The following is a 21,099-nucleotide window of genomic DNA, read 5'->3' on the forward strand; positions in this document are numbered from 1 at the left end:
GTGTGAGATCTGTACACAACTCCCCTCCCCCCTTTCCCATCTCAGGACCAAGCTACACACAACCAGGTATTGTTGAGGGTCATGGATGGGTTTCAAGGCATGCGTACGTATGCAAGGCAGACGCGTCACAGGGTTACAGGGTCGGCTGTCGCTCCTCCCATCCCGAAACTGGATGGAGAAGCACCGCCGTATCTGTGGGCAGTGGGGGCCCCCAGTCAGTTCTTCCGGTTTCGAATGTATTCGGCCAGGGCTACGAGGGGCGCCGCTCGGGCCGGCTCGTACTGCGTGAGCTGGGCTTTTGCGTCCTCGATCAGCTCGTCCGCAATCTGGTGGTAGGTGGGGTGGGTGGATGTTGGAAGGCTCAGCACCATGGCCCACCTTCTTTGGGTGCATGCCCAGCAGCAGGGCCATGTGCCTCTCCCACAGGAGACCGGTGGTTGACAAGCAGTGGCCTCGCCGCTGGCCACAGCAACTCCTTCGGAGTCTCACACTGGGCATCTCCTGATGTCTCCGTTCCCTCCCCCACCCCACCCCCGACCTTCCCCCCAAACCCCCTACCTCTCTGGACCTGGCCAGCCCCACCAGGGACGGGTAGGTGGTCTTGGCGGAGCTCAGGTCCTTGCCCGCGGTCTTGCCCAGCTCCTCGCTGGTCCCCGTGATGTCCAGGATGTCGTCCACCACCTGGAAAGCGAGGCCAATGGCGCGGCTGTAGGTGCGCAGGCGCTCCAGGTCCGCCTCCTCCGCGCCGCCCAGCAGCGCGCCGGACACCACCGCCGCCTCCAGCAGCGCCGCGGTCTTGTGCTCGTGGATGTAGCGCAGCGTGGCCAGCCCCACGCCGCCGCCCTCGGAACCCAGGTCCACCACCTGCCCCGCCACCAGCCCGCGGCTGCCCACCGCGCGCCCCACCTCCGAGATGGCGGCCAGGACGCGCACCGGGTCCACGCCTCGCGTCTCGCGCGCAATGTGCTCAAAGCTCAGCGACAGCAGCGCGTCGCCCGCCAGGATTGCAATCTCCTCGCCATAGGCCTGGGCAGATGGGAGGGAGGGGCAGTTGGGGGGTAGTTCTGTGCCACCGTATCTTCTTCCTGGGCCAGGAAGTGGCCAGGCGGCTGGCTGCAAAGGGCTGGCTGTGTGGTGTGGGGCCTCTGCGATCGCCCGGCGGGGCATGGGTGACGGTCGAGGCAGCCGCGACCGACACTGCAAGCAGACTCGACCGCTGGGACCCTGGACAATGCACATGCATGCCACGGCAGCCGCTCCTCAGGCTCATTTGCCCCTTGAGCAAGATGCGCAAGGCCCCAGACCCCCGACTCCCGGACCCCACGCATCAACGCCCGGCCTTTGACAATTCCAAACCCTCCGCCCAGGGCCCCCCACCCCCCTAACTACCACGATGACACACACCTTGTGGTTGGCGGGCTGGCCGCGCCGGAAGTCGTCGTTGTCCATGGCGGGGAGGTCGTCGTGGATGAGGCTCATGGTGTGGATCATCTCCATGGCACAGGCGGCGGGCATGGCCGCCTCCAGGGGGCCGCCCACGAGCTCGCAGGCAGCGAGGCAGAGCGCGGGGCGCACGCGCTTGCCCCCGGCCAGCAGGCTGTACCGCATGGCCTCGTTGATCTTCTCGGGGTACTGCAGCGGCACTGCCAGGTCCAGCGCTGCGTCCACCAGCGCGGCGCGCTGCTGCATGTACTGCCGGAAGTCGAAGGCGGTCATGGGTTGCGCGCCATTGGCGGAGGGGCGGGCCCTCACCTCGGCCGTGCAGCGCGTCTGTGGAGAGGTGGCAGGGGCGGGCGGGGCTGAGGGGGGGCCCGAGGCAAGAAGAAAGGCAGGGACAGTGGTAACCCCAGCATGGGGCTCAGTTTGGGCCTGGGCGAAAAGGGCAGGGCACATGCGGGATAGCATCGCTCCTCACCGGGTGGCCACGGCTTCGAGCCGCGCGTCGCGGGACATACCGTGCGCTATGCCTGCGCGCAGCAGGGATGGAAGGGAGAGCAGGTCTGAGGCAAGGGAGCAGGGGGAGCCAGGGCCACCCGGCCTGCGACCCAGACCCTGCCACACCATTCCTCACGTGAATGCACGACAACATGTATATGGGGTTTGGAGTGTGCCGACGCCCATGATCCGCCCGGTGCTCAGCGGCGACTCCCGTCAGGGAAATGAGAAGGCAGGAGCGGGGAGGATTCTCGCGCACCACAACCTGGCCGGCGGAGTCACAGTCCCATAGATAGCATGCAGATCGTGAAACCTGAGACGATGCCGATGTGTAGGCCCCGGAGAGGACCTTCACAGTCAACGGGGTGCCCACATCGGGAGCTCGCGCCCCGACCAACCCGGCAATCCGATCCACATCCAGAGGGTGGAAAGGAGGCACCCCGGCGAGGCCATCAAGCCAGGGGCCCTACGAATGACCCCGCAAACCCCCACCAACGTTGTAGATACCTATGTGATGATTCGATCGGGTAGAGGGGCCCCGCAGCGCGCTGACCGTGATGGGTATTGCCAAGCAGTTGCCAGGTCGGGGCAGCAGAATCTGACGTGATCTCCCAGAATCTGACCAGAGAAGAGTGCATTTGCTTCTTACAACCACGATGCATAGTGATGTTCCATGATACCCCAGCGAGCAGGGAAGGTGCACAAGAAGGGATCAGAGCGTGGTACGGCAAAAATGCTGGGTGAAGTCACGTATGACCTCTGGGCCCCTGTGAGGCGCAAGGGTGCCCAGGGGCCCCTCAGAGGTTTGGAGGAAGGGGAGTCTCTCAGCTCTCCTCGGGACCCGAGTGGCCCTAGATGTTGGTCTGGTTGGTGCCCTTGAGGTAGGTACCGACGTTGTCAAAGCCGCTGTTGTAGGCGCCAATGTTGTTGGTGCCGCTGTTGCTCACGCCAGTGTTGTTCAAGCCGCTGTTGTTGGCGCCGGTGTTGGCCCAGCCAAAGTTGTTGGAGCCGGTGTTGTTGGTACCAACGTTGTTCTTGCCAAAGTTGTTGGTGCCCAGGTTGTTCAGGCCAACGTTGTCGGTGCCGGTGTTGTTGTTGCCGTTGTTCTCGGTACCAATGTTGTTGTTGCCGTCGTTGGCAAAGCCGATGTTACTATTACCCTCGTTGTCAGTGCCGTCGTTGTGGTTACCCTTGTTGCCAATGCCGTCGTTCTCGGTGCCGACGTTGCCGGTGCCATTGTTGCGAGTGCCGGTGTTGCCCATGCCCTCGTTGAAGAAGCCGACATTGCTGTCGGATCCCAGGGCACTGCAGCAAGAGAGCATAGAGGGTGTGTCAGCCAGGTATGTGAATGCGGTGCAAGGAGCAGCATGGATCACCAGGATGTCCCTCCGCCTTTCGCTTCGACTCACTGGCCATCGCCCATGTTGAAGTCACCAGCGTTGTGGTTGCCAACATTTGCTTCGCCGCTGTTGTAGTTGCCGATGTTGTTGATGCCAGTCTGCAGGTTGGGTAAAGGGTGCCTGACATGAGGATGGCAAGACAGCAGATGCACAGAACCCCATAGAGCAAGCCTAGCTTTGCAACACCATCATTGCCCCCTCGACCAAAACTCACGTTCTTGTAGCCAATGTTGCCGTTCTCGCCCTGGCCAATGCTGGGGCTCTGGGTCTCCAGGGACAGGCAGGTGATGTAGAGGTAGGCAGTCGCGTTGGCGCCAGTCCAGAACTGGTCGTTGGCGAGGTTGGTGGTGCCGATGGGCCAGATGTTGCCGGCCTCCTCCAGCTCCAGGAAGTCACCAGACTTCAAGTAGCCCTTGGACTTGCAGAACATGTCTGCGCCGAGACGGCCATCGCCCTCCACCTGCAGCACCCTCTTCTGGTGGTCCACCGCGGTGCTGAGGAAGGGGTACACCCACCACTCGCCGGCTGCAGGGTGACGAGATGGATGGTAAGCGGGTGCAAGGAATGTGGAGAGATGCTCATGAAAGATGGCCTCGGCCAATGGTGATCTGTCGGCCCAGGCCCTCCCAACGTACGCTTAACGGCCGCGGCCCCGTAGGCCGTCCCGAGGAGCAGGACTGTGAGCGCGAAGGTCTTCATGATCCTGCGAAAGACATGATGGTATGGGATGATTACGTTTTGATGGGATGGGGTGCCAGCACGCAGCGGGACGGAAACTTTTCGGGGGAAGGGGTTTACAGGTCGTGGGCGGGGCACGATGCGAGCATGCGAGGCGCAGGAGCTGATCTCCAGAGCATCCTACCTTGGTTGCCGAGAGTGCGGAGTGTGTGAGGGATAGAGATTTGTGGAGCTGGTGTCGTGGATGCCGCTTATATGCGTCGCAGCCAGCAACAGAAACCGTTGGGATTCGAACCACCTGTCTCTCCCGGGACAAATTGCCATGCCCCTGGGTAGCACCCACCTCCAGCTCCCAACGTCCATCTCAGAACACCTTGACACTAAGACACGGGTGATGCACGTCTGTCAGGGGATGGTGGAGCTAACGCTCCTCATCGGCTGGCAGTGCTGCTCGGCCCCAGGCCCGTCGTGCCCCCACTGCTACGCCCCCACCTTCCGCGTAACATTGGCCGTCGCGCGGACGACCTAGCTCCCCGGCGCGCCGAAGCTGAAGCACCCCGTGTCCGTTGCATTCAGATCCATCGATATTTATCATGACGTTTTCAGTGCCCGGACATCGCCCCGTGTGTGGCTGTCCAGGTCTGCTTCCTGCTTAGTGGACACTTACACCTCCAGGTGCAGGGTGGCCAGCAGCACCCATGCAGGGCCTCAGCCCCCGTCACCACATGAACCGTGCCACCGTGCCGTCCCCCCAGATGAAAGGTCGATGCGCCATGACGAGCAGGGTCGCGATGTTCAGTGCGGCAAAGGCCGCGGCGCCCGCGACCCCGGCCTTGGTCCCCGGCGCCGGGCCATGGAGCAGCACCAGGAGCGTGGGCACGGTGAAGTAGCGCGGCTCCACCAGCGGCGACGGCACCAGCACCAGGGCGGTGGACAGGAGCAGGCCCAGCCGCCAGAGCGCGCCGTTGGCCCGGCCCAGCCCGGTCCACAGCGAGCCCAGCGCCAGCGCGTACGCCGGCACCCACAGCAGCGGCGCGGGCGCGATGAGGCGCCGCCAGACGTAGAACATGTAGTGCCGGTTGTCCGCCAGCAGGAAGGGGTGCGCGCGCGTGGTAGCGGCCACCGCCGCACCACACGCGACGCACGCCGCGGCGGCCAGGCCCGGCCGTGAGGCGGCATGGCGCGCCACACGCGCCGCCTCAGGCGCCAGCGCGGCGCCCGCCGCCAGCGAGGCAAATGCGGCGGCGTAGCACAGCTGCACGACGTGGAGCGCGGGGGCGTGGTGCGCACGGTCGCCCACCGCCACGCCGCCGTTGGCGACCAGGAAGCCGGCAAAGACTGCCAGCAGGGCGGCGTGCGCGCCCCAGTTCCGCGCCAGTAGGCTCCAGTTGCGCGGGGCGCGCAGCCAGGCCAGCAGCGCTCGGGCCTCGACCTCGACACCGCCGCGCGCGACGCCGGCGTCGCGCAGGACGCCCGCGCCGACCATGAAGGCCACCCACACCGCATTGGTCTGGCGCACGGCGATGGCGGCCGCCGCCGCGACGGCCGACAGGGCATGGCGGCCCTGCAGGGACGCCGCATAGGCACCCATCGTGGCCAGCGTGGAGGCCACGTCGGTGTAGTACAGGAAGGCGAAGAAGAAGTGGGTGGGGAGCAGGCAGCAGAGCGCTGCCTGTGTGTGGGGGCAGGGGCTTGGCTGGTGGGGGGGGTGATGTGTGCATGTGCCATTGGGAAGGGACAGGAGGAAGGAGAGTCATGCATCAGCACCCAGGCAACAGGGGTGGTTGATCAGCGGCGCGGCCCTGGCATTGGCAGCGACGCCCACTGCCTCGCTGCTGACACGCTCCCGCCAGGCCTGCCAGGCCATGATGCAAGACCACACCCCACCACTTGATCAACATTGCTGACGCCAGCGCTCACGATGAGGAGGGCCTGGGTTTCGGTGCGTGAAGGCACCGCCAGCTTAGCCGTGGCAAAGAAGACGGGTACGCAGGCCACGGCGAGGAGGACGGTCACGGTGCGGAGCGCGGCCACGCTGCAGATGGACCCCTGTGCTTGATGAAGGGGGCAGTGACACTGAAGGGGTGGATGCTGCTCGCCGGTGTGCCAAAGGACAACAAGGGTGTCTATTCGCGAAACAGAGGCAGGGACTGGCCACTTGAACACATACCTGTGGGCCTATTTGCAATGCGTCTGCCAGCACCCCGACGGCGCTCCCGATCAGGTACAGGCCAGGGAAAGTCGTGATCTTGGGGTCCCACTCCCAGAATTCACCGCGACAGTATCGCTGGGTCTGGCCAACATGGAAGACCTCGTCCTGTAAAAAGGAAAGTTGCATCATGGGTTATCGCAAGGCGGCTGCTCGCATGCCGAGTGCAGCGCATGGGACCCACCATGGATTCTCCGACCGCCCTCCACCGATCTCACCATGTACGGAGTGGGCATGGCCTTGTTGATTTCCAACAAAAGCGTCGTCACGGTCGCGGCCGCGATGGTCGCGAACTGACCCCTGGTGAACATGGTGCGAAGCCTCCCACGCTCCTGCGCAAAGGGCAGGGCCACCGCCAAGCTGATGGTGCGGGGCAGGTCGAAGGTCTGCAACCGTCGCCCAACCCCACCACTACAGCAACTCCATGCGACTCTGCAGTGCACTGCCCACGCCCAGACGGCTACTAGCAATGCGCGATCTGCGAATTCATGTCGAGGAATATTCCATTCTTGGCGTCCACCTGCACGGCTGGCAGTGCAGGGGTTTCGTAGGGCGCGACGGGATTGTGGTCTCGAAGGAGTGCTTCTGTGTGCATGCATGCTCAGCTGTGACTTAACATGCTCTTATATACATTTAAGTCTACTTGGTTTTAAAGCTGAATTGAGAAGCCTAGGTGGGATAGTATTCCACAAGCCACACAACCCGATGTCGGGCAAGGCAGACTTTCAGAGTCAGTTCAGGGCTGCCAAGTCTGGTCGTGCGGCTGCAGCCAAGCTGGTACGGGGCAAGGCGTGGAAGGGGTGATGATGCGGGGACTCGGGCATCTTGACGGTGCTGCCCCGATGTGAACACCAGTCCTACACTTCGCTTTGCAGAGCAGGGCACAGATCCGGGAGTTGAAAGAGAAGCAGCGAGCGCAAGCTGGGCCCAGCGACGTCAGGCATGTCGGATCCGTGTCAGCTGGTGCGGATACCACAGGCCCGACAGAAACCTCCACCGCTGGTGTCAGCCAAAGTTCTCAGATCACGCAGCTGGAGGGGCCCGGCATCGCTCACGCATCCGCAGGGCCTTCTTCTGTGAATCAGGCAGCTCCAGGCTCAGAGTCGAGGCAACCCTCGGTGACGTCTGCCCTGCACGGCAGGGCGACTCTGCCCGAGGCCGCACAGCAAGTCCCTGGCAAAGATGGCCGCAACATGCCAGCTCCCAAAGCCGGACCTGGAGCACCATCGCTTCCACCTGACTTCTTTTCCATACCTGACCCTGCCACCAGCGGGCAGAACACTGTCAGCCACAACGACCGGGGAGCTGGCACCGAACCTACCCAAGGCGCCATTCCCAAAGGTGGGTGGCCCTGGCCATTGTGGTGAATCAGTGTACTCTGTGGCATGCAGAGATCCCACAGGGCTTGCTGTGCATGTGCAGGGACCATGCCCCGCCGCTCAGTTCATCAGGGCAAGCGCATCCCTTCATGCAACCTCAAACTGACCTTGTTGCCATCACATCTCTACCTTCCGCCGCAGGCTTCTTCGCGGACAAGGCTGCGGACGCCAAGGCTCGGGGTGAGAAGCCCATCTCCAAAAACCAGATGGCCACGGTATGAGAAATATTTTGATTGCGGCCGAAAAATGGAATTGTGTCGCTGCACTGGAAGGCAGCAGGGCTTGCGTGTGATGAAATCACAGCCAACCAAGCCTGGTGCAGCCATGCCTGGGACGCGTGTAATGGTTTCTTCCTGCTCTAAATCAAACTCATCTCGCCATCTTGTACAGCTTGTCATTGCACCCCGGATCCCCCCTACATACCTGCAGGAGTATGCAGCATTCATGAAGCATGTGGAGGTGGACTCGACAGCTGCAGCATCCCAGCAGGCTGCTGAGGAGCAGGAGTCGGCAACAGACCGTCAGGCCCGCGATGAATTCGAGCAGTTGTGAGTCGGGGGGTGCTGCGGAGGTCTGTGTGTGATCAGGAGGATGTTTCTGTCTGATCCTGGGGTCCATCTTACTCAGTACACAATCATGAGACCCCTGCACGCCCGCCAGGCACCCTTGCATGCTTTCCTTTTGTCCGCCCTTCCACAGTGTGCGACTCCAGCGTGTGCAGCAGATGCAGCGGTCTGTAGCCGCCCATGCCAAGGGGGTGGATGCAGATCCCATCCTGGAGCAGGCTGTGGCGATTCTGACAGAACCCGAGGCTGCCGTCAGGCTTCCAGAGCAAGCCCTGGCCAAGAAACGCAAGGTCTTGTCGGTGGACTTGAGGCGGGTGGAGGGGTTTTAGTACAGCGTGAAGAGCTTGGTGGGTGCATAGCCTGAGGTTGACCTGGGAGCGGAGCGGTCATTCTCTCAGACTTTTCATGTGCACTATGATCGACGGAGGCCCTTGACCCTACTGCAGGCGGCAGCAGCTCTTGCATTGACAGGAGACGGCAGCGAAAGCGGCAGCGATGGTGGTGAGGAGCTGGATCTAGTGGACTGGCGGTCGAAGAAGTCTTCCACAGCGGGTTGGTGATAAGATTTGTTGTTCAGTGGGACAACCCCCCCCCGGGGGGGCCTGCTCAGCTGTCTCTCATCAACCCCAAGCATGCTTAGAAAATGACTTTGTCATTGACACCAGCATCGCAATCTGCATCACACGCTCTTGATAGCGCAGTCAGACGCCAGTTCCTTCCATGATGGCATGCACGGCAGCTGCAAAAGACACTGACTTGATCGTCTGCATTGAGAAGAGAGTTCATGTGGGGAGGCAGTGAGGTCAACTGGGTCAGAGATGATGATCCACTGCGCACCCCTCACAAGCGGAAACATTCGACCAGAGTGCAAGTTCAATGAGTGCCAAATCATGTTGACATAAGAGTGCAGGGGTGGTATGCCGACCTTTCTGACACCCACTTCCCTGCCCGTCCAGGCTCCACCCGCAGCAACACCCAGGACTCCACATCAGACCCTCCAGCGCATCTCACCGTTTGCGTGGTGTAGAAAGGATTGGAGAGGGCATCTGCCAGGGCAGCATGCAGCTTCTGGAAGATCAATCGGAGGTCCTCATCACGCATTGTTTCGTCGTCCACCACCAAGAAGAGGCGGTGGCGGGTGTTTGTGACATACCTGCAGATGGTGGGAGGGAAGGGAGGCGACTGAGCGTGGACCCGAGTCCTCCAAGAAACACAGGGATGCCTACCACATCCCTCGGCCAGCACAGGGCAATGACCAAGGATCGGTCATCCCACTGGGATGTGCCCCAGCAAGCTCACCCGGCAACCCTGAATTCTAGTGAGACGTGAATTACGCCAAGATAGGCATCGCTCCAGCCGCCAAGGGGCCGACCAACGGGAGGTACTGCATTGGGGAGGGTGCACGCAAGTTGAGGACAACGAATCTCGGGAAGAGTGTGCTTGCACACTCCACCTGTGCCAACTCTCTTCATCACCTTTCTCCTCTACTGCGTCAAGCGAGCAGTATATGATCTGCTGGAGTCGGTGAGGATCTGACACGTCCCCGAGAAAGTCGCAGAAGTAGATCGGTCGGTTCTGTGCAGTGGCAAGGGGGGGCTGCGTGAGAGAGGAGGTGCTGCCGTCAAACTGCGTTCGGTCACCGGCCGGGCTCGCGCCAGATCACCTGGGGGCTGACCACGGCCACTCCAACGATCATGTCGCCGGGTTTATCACCATAGGCCTATGGATATCTGACGAATAGCACCCAGAGACACCAGCCTGGGAAACACAAGTGATCGTCGTGCCTTCCGTCGACGGCAGGTGAGCGAGTCCCGATAGTTCCCACAATCACTATTTATAGTGAGTTGATACGTGCACAGGATTTAAATAAGCCTCTGATCTTTACTGAAGAGGAAGTCCGATTGTTTGAGTTTACCCGATGTGCTTGGGTGCCCTCACACTCTCTCCTGGATGCAGGGTTTCAGGGTGCGAATTGTCATGCACCTTGCAGATGCTGCTCGAACATCAAACTGCTTATGCCAGCACAAGTCTTCCACCAAATGAATAGTGGAACGTGTTCATCAGTATTGAAAGCAGGTGGTCATTTTGTGTTCCAAAGCATTAGCATCTGCACGCAGCTTTGACGTTTAAAGCCCATCGCCTGTGGGCACACCCTAGGAGACGTTGTACAGTGGAGTCAGAGCCAATGTTCCAAAACTTTCCTAGTGTCCCGGATCCATGGAGCTTAAGCGAAGCCCAATCTCCGCAAGTAACTGTTGCTGTCTGACAGGGAAATGCATTGGGTGCTCAGTAAGTGTCGATGAACTGGTATGGCTGAATGGAGCCACAGCATGATAGTCGACAGAGTGGGGCCTTGTTGCAGTACATGCACCCTTGACTTTCACTCTGTACCGGCTTGAATATACCAAAGCAATGACAGCCAGCGTGACTGAGCACGAGTGTGGCATCCATGGTGGAGGGTGGCCGCCGTCAGTACTCAGATTTAGTGCCCATCATCATGGTTGTCACTTCAAGGAACGTATTGCCTTGCGATGGGACCACGAATCCAAAGGGGTGTGTTGGAAATTGTTTGCAGCTGGTATGTGCACATGTGAGAAGGATCAGGCACAGGCAAGTAGTGAGCAGAGATCTTGTTAAACGCGGGGATATTCCTCGCATGGGGTTTTCCTAGGAGAGAATCGCCCTATTCCCCAAACTTTCACAGCTGCATGCGAAAGCTCCTCGGCGCACATCACCTGTTCCAGAACATCTCGCTTGATCTTAAAGGGTACACCTCCATGTCCCTCCTGTCGGCGGACTGGGTGTGACGGAATTCGAAGTCGGCTCTGACTACGGCAAGTAGGCCCCGCGTGATTACCAAGGGTCCACAGCAGGGCCTGAAAAGTGATCCACATCCGTCAGAGCATTTGAAAAGGCGTAATGTCGAGAAGGGAGACCACCTCCGGGTTGGCAGACCTTCTCGAAACGTACCGGGACGCCAGTACCCAGGACCGGGTGCTCTGGTTGTCCTGTGCGGCGGCCGGCGTGTGTGTGGCCGGCACTGCGTTCTGGTGGCTCACCCGAGAAAGCTATTACAGCTATGTTCCGCTCCAGGTGGGCACGAAGTGGACCGGCGTGAAGTGGGGTGTAGTGCCTGGGAGGAGACTGGGTGGGTGGACGCCCTTGATGTGAGCCTCCTTTCTGTTCACAGCCGTTCCCTTCCGCCCCACCCGCTCTGCAGTACCAATATAGACCAGGGACTTTCACCGGATGGGTGTCCCGCCTCCTAGACAAACATGCCAAGCGAAGGAGAAGTGAGCTCTTCAGGGGTATAGGGTTGTGGATGTGAAATAGGACGCTGCACGTTGTTTTGTGGAAGCGGGAGTTCACGATGAGCCTCGTCCTGCGTCCCCTCTCCTACATCGATATTCCCTCTCGATGCCCACTCCCTCAGGCCGCCGCCCAATCCGCGTCTACATGGACGGGTGCTTTGACTTGATGCATTACGGCCACGCTAATGCCCTGCGGCAAGCCAAGGCATGCCTCTGGGCAAACCCTGTAGACTTTGGCAGGGTGTTCTCTTACTTGCAGCTTGATGATGAAATCCAGGGGGCTCCAGGATCCTGGTGCAGGCGCGGTTTGGATGCTTCAATGTCCAATGCTTCGTCAACCTCACCCCCTTGCCCCTCCCTGCCCCCATTTAACAGTCCCTGGGCGATCAGCTGGTCCTGGGGCTGATTCCCGACTCCGAGATCCGGCGGTGCAAGGGTCCCCCCATCCTGAACGAGGAGGAGCGCCGCAAGCTGGTTGAGTCGGTCAAGTGGGTGGACGAGGTGATCACCGACGTCCCTTACGACCTCACCCCCGCCTTCCTCGATGAGCTGATCACCAAGCACAAGATTGACTATGTGATCCATGGCGACGACCCCTGCCTCCTGCCAGACGGAACCGACGCGTACGAGCATGCCAAGAAGCTGGGCCGCTTCCTCATGGTGGGTTGGACGGCTGAGTTGTAGGTCGGGGTCGCCGTGGATCGTGCTGCTGCAGAGCCCAGGCTCTGGAGCGCGGCTGGAGACCTTGCAAGGCCTGCACGGGTACTGGCAGGCTCGGGGCCTGCAACCTCACGGCTCCAGCCCACCCCCATTCCCATCCCCCCTGCAACAGATCAAGAGGACCGAGGGCGTGAGCACCACCGACATCGTGGGCCGCATGCTCATCTGCTCCCGGGTGAACGCCCTCAACGAGAGCGACGAGAAGCAGGCAAGTTGTCGCAGGGGAGTTGAGTGGGGGGGGGCAGTGCGCATTCCTTGGATTTCTCTCCACGGGTGGGGCATTGGTTCCTTGTCGTGCACTGGGCCAGTGGGTATGTTGCTTGCGGCTCATGGAGACCCTCTCCCAAGGCAAATTCAAACCCATCGCTCCAATGCACCCCTTCACTCGCCCTCCCTCCGCCCTCCCTCCCAGATGCTGCTCACCCGAGAGTTCAGCCGGGGCCGCGACAAGGGCAACTTCAGGCTGGAAGACATCGACGAAGACTCGGCCGCCGGCTCCGCCGACTCGCCCAAGGAGCGAAACGTCACGGTGTCGCGCTTCATGCCCACCTCCCGCCGCATCGTGCAGTTCAGCAGCGGGCGGTCACCCCCCCCGGGGGCCAAGGTTGTCTACATCGACGGCTCCTTTGACCTCTTTCACGTGGGCCACGTGGACATCCTCAAGGTGCGCTGGATGGATGGGGTTTCCAGAAGACCGCCCGAGTGTCCTGCAGCGCCTTGCAGCAGGGGACCAAGGGCAGTGTGGCTCTGGATGGGCTTGGCTGGGGCATCACACGACGGCTACATGGCCTCTGCGCTGCAAGGACCTGGCATCCCGGCGCTAGCCCTGGCATCCAGCCTGACACATTCCAGTCACTCCCTTGCTCTGCCGAGGTGCCACCTCGGCCGCCCCGCAAGCTCTCACCCGTGCAACACCACAGGCGGCGCGCTCCAAGGGCGACTTCCTGCTGGTGGGCATCCACACCGACGAGGACGTGGCCGAGCGGCGGGGTCCCCACCAGCCCATCATGAACTTGCATGAGCGCGCGCTGTCGGTGCTGGCCTGCAAGTACGCGGACGAGGTCATCATAGGTGCGCGCTGGGGTTTCAAGGGGTGTGCTTTGTCGAAGGACAAGCTTTGTGGGTGTGCCTGGTTAGTTGGTCAGCACGATGCATGCTGTGGTGGCAAGGCAGCGCAGTGGTCACATGGGTCACAGCGCCCTGCGCCAGCCATGGATCGCCTCTTCTTGCAAGTTTGCACCGCTGTCCGTCGCTCTCCTCCGTGATATTGCTCCCCTGGGCTGGTGGTCCTCCCCTCACTCTGAGCCCCCTCACCCCGTCCCTCTTCCCCACGCCCACCCTGCCCTTGCTCTCAAGCACCCCCTCCCCCTCCCTCCAAACACCCCCTCCTCTCCTTCCGCAGGCGCGCCCCAGACCGTGACCGAGGACCTGCTGACCACCTTTGGCATCGGCGAGGTGGTGCGCGGCAGCGTGCACGAGAGCGGCGACGCGTCCAGTGAGCGTGGGAGGTATGAGGTCCCCATCGCGCATGGCACCTTCCGCCGCCTGGCGTCGCCCAGCCCGGTGACCAGCGCTACCGTCATCCGACGCATCGTGGACAACCGCGCGCAGTACGAGGCACGGAACGCGAAGAAGGGCGCCAGCGAGGCCAGCTACTACGCGGCCAGCAAGCAGTACGTGCACGAGGTGTGAGGCGGGGCCCCGGAATGCATGCCCTCTTCCCCCACTCCCGTGTACACCAGGGGTTGAGCGTCACAACGGGGCATTCGACGGTTCGGGGAGCCCCCACTTGTCCCAAGGAGGGGTCCACCTCGCAGCTGGCAGTGGCAGGGGTAGAGGGGGGGGATGTGGGACCAAAGAGAGCAGGGGAGGTGCAGGGCCTGCAGGGCAGGGCCGAGGGGGTGAAGCCCCGCAGCATGCCGAATGGCACAGCCGCACGCACGGCCTCGGTGCAAACCGAAGGAGAGAAGACAGGGAGTCGGCCTCGTCGCCGCTGCCCACGTCAGGCCGCGTCGGCCTCGGCCAGGTTGCGCGCGCCGTTGGAAAGCGTGGCGTCGTGCCCCTCCTCGTCGCTGTCGTCTTCGAAGCCGGCGCCCTCGCCGGCCTCGCCCTCCTCCGCCTCCGCCTCCTCCTCCTCCAGGGCCTCCTCCAGGGCCAGCACGAACTCGGTCCAGCCTGTTTGGGGTGGGGGAGGGTGGGGAGCATGAGGGCGCTGCTGAGTTCCTGGGTCAGGTTCACGACCACACCGAGGTATGCCGGTGCCCGAGGCTGAAGCACATCGCGCCAGGCACGCCCCAGCCCAAACCTCCGCCCACCCCTCCTTTGCCAGGCTTGCTGCACGATACGCACCTGGTTTGAGCCAGCCCGGGTGGTCCACCTTGGGTGGGTTGAGCCACTGCTCCTTGCCAATCAGGGACTGCGGGCACGCGGGTGGGGGTGGGGGTGGCAAGACTACTTCGGTGCAGAGGCTTCCAGGACACAGGCAGGCAGCGCGCGCGTCGCCCCGTCTCCCTCCCCCAGGGCACCCCGCACCATCCCGGCACGCCCCGGCGCCGTCCTGCCTGCCGCACCACGGGTGGCTGCGACACCCTCGCGCACATTCGATCCCTGCCCCTTCCCCCCCTCCACACACACACACCTGCTCCCACTTCTCGTCGGCGTCGGCGCACTTCTCGATGTACCGCGCGTCAGCCTCCGTGGGCGCCCACGTCCCCGCCTTGGTGTATGCTCCCGGGGCCTGGAAAGGGGGAATGGGTGGGGAGGAAAGGGGTTGAGAAGCTGCGGGCGGGCGCTCACTATGCCGGGATGGGTATAGGGCCGGCCCGGCGCCTCCCACACTCTGCCTCGAGCGGCCCCCTGGGGCCAAGCTTGTTGAATCCCCTGCCTTCACAGTTCCACACACATGCCCCACCCAGCCACCACACACACTCTCCCCCCCTCCCCCAACCCCCCGGCCCACCAGCCCTGCACCCACCTCCTCCCGCTGCGCGCGCGCGGCCTCGACGTCGCCCCCTGCCACCAGGAACTCCTCGTACACGCCGATGTGTCGGAACTTCATGTACCTGTCGGCCATGATCTCGGTGGCGGACCGGCCCACGTAGTCACGGTAGTGGCGCAGCACCGCCTCGCGCACTGCGGGGAAGGCGCCCATGGGGTCGGTGTGCGCTGCGCCCAGAGGCTCTGGCACAATCTCGTCCATGACGCCGAGGCCGACGAGGTCGCGGGGCGTAATCTTCAGGGCCTCGGTGGCCACGCCCGCCTTGTCCCGCGACTTCCACAGGATTGCGGCGCAGGCCTCAGGCGAGGCCACGTAATACACCGCGTTCTCCATGATCAGCATGCGGTTGGCGCAGCCGATGGCCAGTGCGCCGCCGGAGCCGCCCTCCCCGATCACGATGGAGATGATGGGCACGCGGAAGTTGAACATCTCGCGCAGGTTCATCGCGATGGCCTCGCCCTGCAGGAGGAAAGAGAGGGAGTGGTGTGTGTGTGTGTGTATGCAGGGCATGCGATGCCTTGATGTGCCGATGGCCGGAGGGAATTGGCCCAGAGTGTCTTGTCCCGCGAGCGAGAGCCTCGGAGCCTCCCTCACCCCCCTTCCCAGCCCACCTGCCCAAGCTCCTCGGCCTTGAGCCCGGCGTAGGCGCCGGGCGTGTCGACAAAGGTGATGATAGGGAAGCCAAACTTATCGGCCATGCGCATGAAGCGCAGGGCCTTCCGGTAGCCGTTGGGCTGGGGCATGCCAAAGTTGCGGTAGATATTCTCCTTGGTGTTGCGCCCCTTCTGGTGCCCGATGAACATGAAGGAGGTCTCGTCCATGGAGGCAATGCCGCAGACCAGGGCCGGGTCGTCCAGGCCCATGCGGTCGCCGTGCAGCTCCACAAACTTGTCGGTGATGTTCAGCGCGATGTCCAGGAAGGTGGGGCGGTTGGGGTGGCGTGCCACCTGCAGCCGCTGGATGGGCGTCAGCTTGGCGTACGTCTCCTTGCGCAGCTGCGGGTGATTCAGGTGGGGACGGAGTGAGTAAGAATCAAAGGAGTGGTGTGAGGAGAGAAACTTCAGGCGGGTGGCCTGGGCAGGTTGCAGGGCAGGAGCACAGAGCAGGGCTGCCGTCCGTCCAGGCCGACCATGGGCGCTGAAGCCAGGATGAAAAGCAGTCGGCAGGGCCATGCACCAGCACCGCCTCAGCAACGCATTGCAAAACCCTGCACTAAACTACAGAACAAGCCTGACTGCTCACCTGGCGGGCCCTGGCCTCCAGCTCCTTGATCTGGGAGCTGACGTCCACGCCGTTCTGCTCAGCCACCTTGCGCACCTGCGAGACGCCGGGCGTAGCATGGCGGTGGGGCAATGATCTCGTGGCACCGGCACATGCACCCACACGCCAGCTGCGGGCCTTCCCACCCGGCCCTGCCCCGCGACCCAAAGCCGACACCCCGCCCGGCGATGCCAGCTTTCCAGTGCCCCGCCCCGCCCCATACCCGCACCTCTCTAATCTTGTGATCCAGTTCTACGAGGGGTTTCTCGAAATCGAGCACCGCGGTGTTGCTGGCCTTCTCGCTGATTGGGTTGAACCGGGCCAGCAGCATTTGGAACCAGTCCCCCTGCTTCCCGCTCGCGTCACGGGCCTTGGGCAGATCCGGAGGGTCCTGTGTGGCCATTGCCCGCGTGGTGCGGCGTGGAGAGAAGGGTGCGCGGGCTCTGGTGCGCCCAGGCGACGCCCATGATCGGTTCGGGGGGGTGGGGCCCCGGCTCGGGCCGGCTCCCACCGTGAGCTGGGCGGTCCGCATGGTCTGGAGGCCAGCACTTGCTTCAGATGGGCATGTCGCGACCCAGCAACTCAATCGCGTGCGGTTTACCGGTTCCGGGGGCCCAGCCTGGGGTTGTTGTCATGCCTGCACCCCGGGCGTCGCCAGGTGGGCCCCGAATCCCGGCTTTCCAGTTCGGAAGGGGGCATGCGTCGACCCGGATTCTGGCATTGACTCATACCTCCAACTCCCCTCCCTGCACCTGCCCCGCCGGGCCTGTCCAGGACTGCACATCACACACCGTTGCATCATGTGCAGCAGCAGCATGCAGACGCCGCAGGGGCTCTTTGGGAGGGGGTCACCATTCGTTTCATTGCACCAAACAGGGAGCGTACAAGCCGAAAGAAGCAGAGTGGGACTCTGTCACGCGCGATCACACACACAGTACAGGAAACGGGCGCATGGGCCGTTGACACGACAAAGTCCTGACCCGGGCGGGGTCAGAGTGCTGGGCGCTCCGGAGCTCAGCTGGCGCAAGGAATGGGTAGTGTGGTGGGTTGGGGGGGAGTATCGAGTGGTGACCATCCGCGGGTGTCGGGTGTGCCTCATCGCAGCGACAAGCATGGGCAGGAGGCTCGGTGCAGAGGGGGTGTCGGATGTAAAAAGCAGCGGGAAGGGCAAAGGGTATGAGAAGGGGGGACTGTGAGTCGGGCGCAGGCCGGGGCAAGGACGTCCCCTGGGACCCAGGGGATCGCAGGGGTGCGCGCCACCCCCCCCAAAAGGGGCCCGGCTGGCACCCACAAGCCCCTCCCTCGATCCAGATGTGTGTGAGGGGGCTGGTCATTTGTCCATGCTACTGGCGGCTCCGGGCACCCTATGCCGAGGCAGGGGGTGCCCTCCTGTTTGGGAGTGGTGCGGGCTGGCACCTGCGGCGGTCAGCGGCCCCTAATCCCAGGCGGACTGGCCGCCACCGCCAGAGTGGCCGCCATAGCCGCCACCCCCCGCGCCGCCACCGTAGCCGCCGCCGCCGCCGTAGCCGCCGCCGCCGTAGCCGCCGCCGTAGCCGCCGCCACCATACCCGCCGCCGCCGCCATAGCCACCACCACCGCCGCCGCCGCCGCCATTGTCTGCCCGGGGGGATGGGGGGGGGAGTTGAGTGGCCAGCGCCATGATGAGATAACACGCATCGGCGAGGCTTGAGAGCCGATTGCACTCCCACTCCCCGGCACTGCTTTGGCCCATAAAACGTCAGTCTGCCTCTCGCGACTCGTGGCCCAAGCCACCAGGCCCCCTGCGATACAGCTCCTCAGCGACTCGGAACCTCGCGGGGGCCCGAGTCTCGTACTCGCCCTCCCGGCATACTATTCCCGCGCACCCCACCCCCACCCCCCCCCACCCACAAAAGACACTCACATCCGCGGTCCTGGCGGAAGTCGCGGCCGCCGAAGCGCGAGCCGCCGCGGCGCCCCTTGCCGCCGCCCCCGCCGTAGCTGCCCGCGCGCGCGGCGGTGTTCTGGAGCCAGCCGGGGACCTCCTGATTGGTCTCCTGCAGCAGCTCCACCAGCTTCCCCGCCATGCCCGCGTCCTTGTCAGAGAAGAAGGCGGTGGCCAGCCCCTTCTTCCCTGCGCGCCCCGTGCGCCCGATGCGGTGCACGTAGTCGTCTACGTCAGCGGGGAGGTCGAAGTTGATGACATGGGTGACGTGGGGGATGTCCAGCCCGCGCGCCGCGACGTCGGTGGCCACCAGCACGGGCGTGCGGCCGGAGCGGAAGCTGCGCAGCGCGGCCTCGCGCTCCGCCTGGCTGCGGTCGCCGTGGATGGAGGTGGCGGGGATGCCGTTGCGCACCAGGAAGTCCTCCAGCGCGTCAGCGCCCTTCTTGGTCTCCACAAACACCAGGGTCAGGCCCTCCGCCAGCGACTGCACCAGGTCCAGCACCATCTGGCGCTTCTCGTGCCCGGGGACAAACTCGATGTGCTGCACGATGAGCTCGGTGGAGGAGCCGACGCGGCCCACCGCCAGGAAAACGTAGTCGTGCAGGAAGTCGGCGGCCAGACGCTGAATCTCCTTGGGGAAGGTGGCAGAGAAGAGCAGGGTCTGGCGACGGCCCACAGGGGGCATGTCCTCACCCTGCACGATGCGCCGGATCTGGGGCTCGAATCCCATATCCAGCATGCGGTCCGCCTCATCCAGGGCCAGGTACCGGATCTGCGCCCGGGGGGGGGGGGGGGCTGGTGATGTTGGTGTGCGTGTTTGTATCTGTGTGTGAGTGCTCGATAAGTTTATCGCGTCTTTTGAGGTTGGGCGATGAAGGAGACTCCAGGCGGCAGCGACAAGTCTCACACCTCCTTCACCCAGCCTCCAGCATGCACACCCCTCACACACACACACACATACCACCAGGAAACCGTTCTCAGAGCAAGCACACCCACACCCACCCACCTTGGCGAGGGACACACGACCGCGGTCCATAATGTCAATTAGGCGGCCGGGGGTGGCCACCAGGAAGTCGCAGCCACGTTCCAGCTCGCGCAGCTGCTGGACCTGCGGCGCGCCGCCGTAGACGACCACGGGGCGCACCCCGGTCTGGTAGCAGAACTTGCGCGCCTCGTCGTAGATCTGGGAGGACAGCTCGCGGGTGGGGGACAGCACCAGGGCCAGGGGGAAGGCCTTGCGCCCGCGTGCGCCGGGCTGGAACCCGCCATGCAGAGCGTGTGCGATGATGGGGAAGCAGAAGGCGGCGGTCTTGCCGGAGCCGGTCTGTGCGCAGGCCATCAGGTCGCGCCCCGCCATGCCGATGGGGATGGAGTAGCGCTGGACGGGGGTGGGCTTGGTGTACTTGCACCGACGCACGTTCTCCATCAGCTCCTTGCCCATGTCGATGTCCTGGAAGGTGGAGATGGGCTCCGGCACGTTGGACCCCGTGGCCTCCACGGGGATGTCCTCGTACGCGTCAAAGTTGATGCCAGTGTTCTCGCCGGCAAACAGCTCGTCAGCATCCTTGTTGGTGGCCTCCGCCTCCGCAAAGGGGTCCTTCTCCACGTCGCCGCGGAGCTCCCAGTTGCCACGGGGGCGGCTGCCGCCGCCGTACCCGCCGCCACCGCGGCCGCCGCGGCCGCCGTAGCCGCGGTCATAGCCGCCGCCTTAGCCACCGCCGCCGCCGCCGTAGCCGCCGCCGCCGCCGTAGCCGGCGCCACCGCCGTAGCCACCACCGCCGGCGCCATTGAAGCCACCACCACCGCCACCGTTGTAAGCTTGAGGAGCACCTGGGGAAAGAGGAGTGAGGGTTTGGAGGGTCAGCACGCTATGTGCAGGGGAGAAGGTCTGAGGAATGTAACAAAGAGGCTGCCCGGCAAGCAGGACATAAGAACGCATGTCGAGCGCCTCCGGTGCCGGAAGCCCTGTGTCGACGGGACACCGCGCACCTCCAGCTCCCCTCATGTGCGGCGGGACGTAACCTGCGCGGCACGGGTGGGTGCGTGTGGTGGGGGACGTTAGTGCTCGGGGAGAACCAAATCACGCCCCACACCATCGGGAACAAATTGTCAATGGAATTAAAAGGAGAAAAGTCCGCAAAAGCTCCGCCGGGTCCACTCACCGCTACCCCGAGAGCCCTGGCCTGCGCCGGAGCCATTGGAGTAGTTGCCTTGCTGGTCCCAAGAGGTCATGCCAAAGTTGAGGTTTATTTGGATTCTCTGTCGAGTAACTTTCGTATGGTGAGTCGAGAAGAGGTGTGGCGAGGGCTCGGCCCCACTCTAAACCTCGACCACGGCCTCAAGTCGGCGCATATTAAACTCCCTTCTAGAAAGCACGGAGGGGAGGTGTGCATGGCTTTTCCTGGAGAGCAATTTTGCATATTTTGAAGGTGACAAGCATTTGATTACTCAGTTAGAGGTGCTGAGAACAACACCTGATGGTTTGCGAAATTCCAAAGCAAGCAAGGAAACATTAAGAAATGCAACGATTTCCACAATGTTTGACCCTCGAAGCACAGTCTCTCTGGCGCCAGCATGCAGATCAGGCAAAGTTGGAACTGCAAACATAGTAGGTTGGGATCTGCTTAGGCAAACAGATCCCTACCGGGCTTGCGCCGGTTGCTAGCAGCTTGTTCCCGCAAGCGGGATCTGACTGGCGCAGTTGGTTGCTCAGTCAGCG

The 21,099-nt window shown here is 63.1% G+C and overlaps 5 protein-coding genes across 5 annotated transcripts; 1 reads left to right on the forward strand and 4 right to left on the reverse strand.

Annotated features, from left to right (window-relative positions):
• Nucleotides 1–215: 215 nt before the first annotated feature.
• On the reverse strand, nt 216–4,034 carry F751_1472 (Geranylgeranyl pyrophosphate synthase, chloroplastic; the record flags this gene model as incomplete). The annotated part of the gene is made up of 7 exons (XM_011400452.1): nt 216–326; nt 559–1,026; nt 1,405–1,770; nt 1,916–1,967; nt 3,345–3,433; nt 3,550–3,860; nt 3,971–4,034. 7 exons carry the CDS (start codon nt 4,032–4,034, stop codon nt 216–218), a joined length of 1,461 nt encoding a protein of 486 aa, XP_011398754.1.
• A 697-nt stretch (nt 4,035–4,731) lies between these two features.
• On the reverse strand, nt 4,732–6,533 carry F751_1473 (Dol-P-Glc:Glc(2)Man(9)GlcNAc(2)-PP-Dol alpha-1,2-glucosyltransferase; the record flags this gene model as incomplete). Its single annotated transcript, XM_011400453.1, has 4 exons — nt 4,732–5,685; nt 5,934–6,062; nt 6,184–6,330; nt 6,441–6,533. The coding sequence occupies 4 exons, from the start codon at nt 6,531–6,533 to the stop codon at nt 4,732–4,734; spliced, it is 1,323 nt and encodes a 440-aa protein (XP_011398755.1).
• A 2,335-nt stretch (nt 6,534–8,868) lies between these two features.
• F751_1474 (Trafficking protein particle complex subunit 2-like protein) lies at nt 8,869–9,863 on the reverse strand (the record flags this gene model as incomplete). Its single annotated transcript, XM_011400454.1, has 3 exons — nt 8,869–8,931; nt 9,179–9,320; nt 9,808–9,863. The coding sequence occupies 3 exons, from the start codon at nt 9,861–9,863 to the stop codon at nt 8,869–8,871; spliced, it is 261 nt and encodes an 86-aa protein (XP_011398756.1).
• Nucleotides 9,864–11,086: 1,223 nt separating this feature from the next.
• F751_1475 (Ethanolamine-phosphate cytidylyltransferase) lies at nt 11,087–13,890 on the forward strand (the record flags this gene model as incomplete). Its single annotated transcript, XM_011400455.1, has 8 exons — nt 11,087–11,260; nt 11,388–11,460; nt 11,601–11,719; nt 11,854–12,138; nt 12,311–12,424; nt 12,611–12,862; nt 13,119–13,269; nt 13,601–13,890. The coding sequence occupies 8 exons, from the start codon at nt 11,087–11,089 to the stop codon at nt 13,888–13,890; spliced, it is 1,458 nt and encodes a 485-aa protein (XP_011398757.1).
• Nucleotides 13,891–14,200: 310 nt separating this feature from the next.
• F751_1476 (DEAD-box ATP-dependent RNA helicase 52B) lies at nt 14,201–20,612 on the reverse strand (the record flags this gene model as incomplete). The annotated part of the gene is made up of 11 exons (XM_011400456.1): nt 14,201–14,373; nt 14,548–14,614; nt 14,837–14,935; nt 15,173–15,655; nt 15,808–16,191; nt 16,439–16,513; nt 16,686–16,847; nt 18,478–19,152; nt 19,387–19,977; nt 20,308–20,402; nt 20,543–20,612. The coding sequence occupies 11 exons, from the start codon at nt 20,610–20,612 to the stop codon at nt 14,201–14,203; spliced, it is 2,874 nt and encodes a 957-aa protein (XP_011398758.1).
• Nucleotides 20,613–21,099: the final 487 nt, after the last annotated feature.

The sequence above is a fragment of the Auxenochlorella protothecoides genome (genome assembly GCF_000733215.1).
Source record: "Auxenochlorella protothecoides strain 0710 unplaced genomic scaffold scaffold14, whole genome shotgun sequence".
Classification (NCBI taxonomy): Eukaryota; Viridiplantae; Chlorophyta; class Trebouxiophyceae; order Chlorellales; family Chlorellaceae; genus Auxenochlorella; species Auxenochlorella protothecoides.